The sequence below is a fragment of the Egretta garzetta genome, unplaced genomic scaffold (genome assembly GCF_000687185.1).
Source record: "Egretta garzetta isolate BGI_Z169 unplaced genomic scaffold, ASM68718v1 scaffold39, whole genome shotgun sequence".
In the NCBI taxonomy this organism is placed as follows: domain Eukaryota; kingdom Metazoa; phylum Chordata; class Aves; order Pelecaniformes; family Ardeidae; genus Egretta; species Egretta garzetta.
Genome location: NW_009260945.1, coordinates 2,457,343 through 2,459,910, shown reverse-complemented (window position 1 = coordinate 2,459,910; position 2,568 = coordinate 2,457,343). Strand labels below are relative to the sequence as shown.

The window sequence follows — 2,568 nt, the reverse complement described above, 5'->3', positions numbered from 1 at the left end:
AATACCAAATTAGCAGCTGATATACTTACTATTACTTTTTCTAACACTGTAGGAAGGACATTGTTTCCTTCTTCATGAAGGTCTTGATCTGTCTTGGTTCATTTTTCCCCCCCAACTAACTTATGTTGCTTAGTCTAGCAAAGAGGACATGTTATAAACATCATAACTATACTTCACAAAACTTGGGGGGAAAAAAAAAAAAGATCAATCACTTCTTAGGTCCAACAGCAACAGAACCAAAAAAAAAAAGTATTAGGCTGAAACTGGAGTAAGAAAGATTTGCATTGGACATTTCTAAATCTCTCCAATGACAGGAATATATGCAACTCCTTATAACATCTAAGAAGGTGGTTGACTCTTAAGGATTTTTTTTGTTTTGTTTTAAAAACCAGGTTATATATCTGTGTGTTGGTGGTGCCTTTTGAAACAGACAGGAACTATATAACCTCATGAGATACCTTACACAGAAGGCAGGATACAGAAACATCAGGAAAACATTGAAATTCCTCCACAAAGGCCCCATCTGGGAATAGCTTTCTGTTTCTGTTTATCCACCACTTTTCCTGAACATTACTCAACACAAAGATTTACCTCTGTTTGCAAGGCAGTGTAAATGCAATTTTACAAAGACAGTACAATAAATAGCAGTGTCTTAAAATAGAGTTTTTCCCAGTTACCTCATCAAGTAAGACAAGTTATCTCATCAAGTAAGACAAACGCTGATGGATACCTTAGAGATTCTTGCTTTCAGCTTCTGATGTTCGCAGAACCCTTGGGACAGACTCAGTACTCAGCATCTTACTAATGAAAAAGTCATAGAACCAGAGAGGAAAGTAGCAGAAGATGCAGAGAGGCACATAAGCCCCTTTTCCAGGGGTGTACAAGCCGTGTGGTCTCTTGGCCAGCAAAGCGTGCAGGACAGCACTCAACACAGGGGAGAGGTTGGCATCGCAGTATGCAGGCATGCGCAGGAGGTAGCTCTTCAGCCCCAGGAGGTAGTCCTCACCATAGTCTTGCTTTGTGTCTGCTGGAAGGTTCTCCATCAGCTCCTTTTCTTGCTTATCCCACAGGTCAGATGTGCCCTGTATACCTGCAGTAGCGACATCACAGGATAGCAAGTGGGTTAGGGGCTGAATTGAAAAAAAAATTCATCTATAATTAATGGTCAGTAAGTTGTTCTCCACCACCACCACCCTGATTCACAGTTGTTCTAAACTGGGTCAGCAAAGAACAGACCGAACAGCTGGTTAGCTGTGAGTGCTTTTACCTGGAAGGGAAAGGAAAGCACAAAGCACAGACTGCACAAAATGCACAGGGTTCATGGACTATGTGGCTACCAGCTCTACCTAAAAAGGCACTCTCACAGCCAACCCAGCATTTTTTCCTTCCCCTCCCACCCCTTTCCATTCTGTCTTTATTTTGTGGGTATTTCTAATATATTTATTAACAGATGTGAGCGACTGAGGAAAGACAGGCAAACTAAGATGAACAGGATTCACTTGGGTTGGCTGAGTGCTAAGCTCCTCCTTCACAAGTGACATCAGTATTTCAATAACTAGTTTCATGAAGGATAAGGCTTATATTAGGCCAGATTTAAAAAAGAAAAAAAAATAATCTATTTTTGCCCCATCTGCATCATGTAGGAACAAAAGCAGTAGCTTTTCCCATGCATTTATTGCCTGTCATGAATTAAGCATTGCAAATAAAGAAAAACCTTTAAATAAATATTTAAATCTCAAATTCTGGGACTTGTTTTGATGCATGAAGTTTTCATCCAGAAGTCTGACAACAGATAAGTGGGGTCCTGGAAGTAAAACCTCAGGCAGGTACCACAGACCACAGGGGTGCTGTCAGAGCCCAGTGCCCCGCAGGGCCCCTCCCTCAGAGGGGAGGCATTCAAGGGCGTGGGGTTTTATGAAAAAGACCGGTTTGCTTTTCATCAACAAAAAAATTGTCTCCATGTAGTGACCAGGACATTCTGAGTAGGCAGTAGTAGGACTCAATGTCATCTTCAGGTAGCTGTCAGGCACGTCCACAGAGCAGGGACTTATGTGACAGCCGCCCTGCTCCCAGGTAGGCACAGGGTGCAGCTGGAGCCAAGTCTGTAACCCAGGCAGGCTCTGCAGAAAGTGCTCAGAGCAATGGAGGGAGGATTTGGAACAGAAAACAGAAGGAGCACAGAAGAGGGAAGGAGTAGAGAGGAAAGCTCAGGTCTATATGGAGTAATATTGACAGCAAGCAAGCAGGATGACAGGTATTGCTGCAGATACTTTGACGCAAGACTGAGCAGCTCAATAAAGAGAGTTCTGATATTGAGAAAGGTAGGACTGACAGTGAGTCCTGAAGCTCTCATGCAGGACAAGCAAGTCATAACACCCTAATCAACCACACAGCGATGCTCTTTAAATTTCAGCAAAGCTAGAGCAGAGGGAAAGCACCGGTTGCCTGACCACTGCTCTGTCTCAAAGCAAAGAGAGCTCTCCCCTCCGCCCAGGAGAAGGGCAGAGGCAGTGTGCAGAACTGGAGGGAACAGCTCTCACAAAAAATACGAATCTTAATTTCCATAAC

At 43.3% G+C, this 2,568-nt stretch overlaps 1 protein-coding gene across 1 annotated transcript in view; it reads right to left on the bottom strand.

Annotated features, from left to right (window-relative positions):
* Positions 1–731: 731 nt before the first annotated feature.
* Positions 732–2,568, bottom strand: part of HSD17B2 (hydroxysteroid 17-beta dehydrogenase 2) — a 10,684-nt gene continuing 8,847 nt past the window's right edge. Inside the window, exon 5 of the mRNA XM_009647179.1 lies at positions 732–1,090. Within this exon, the coding sequence (XP_009645474.1) occupies positions 732–1,090 (359 nt within the window). The remainder of the gene's footprint in view (positions 1,091–2,568) is intronic.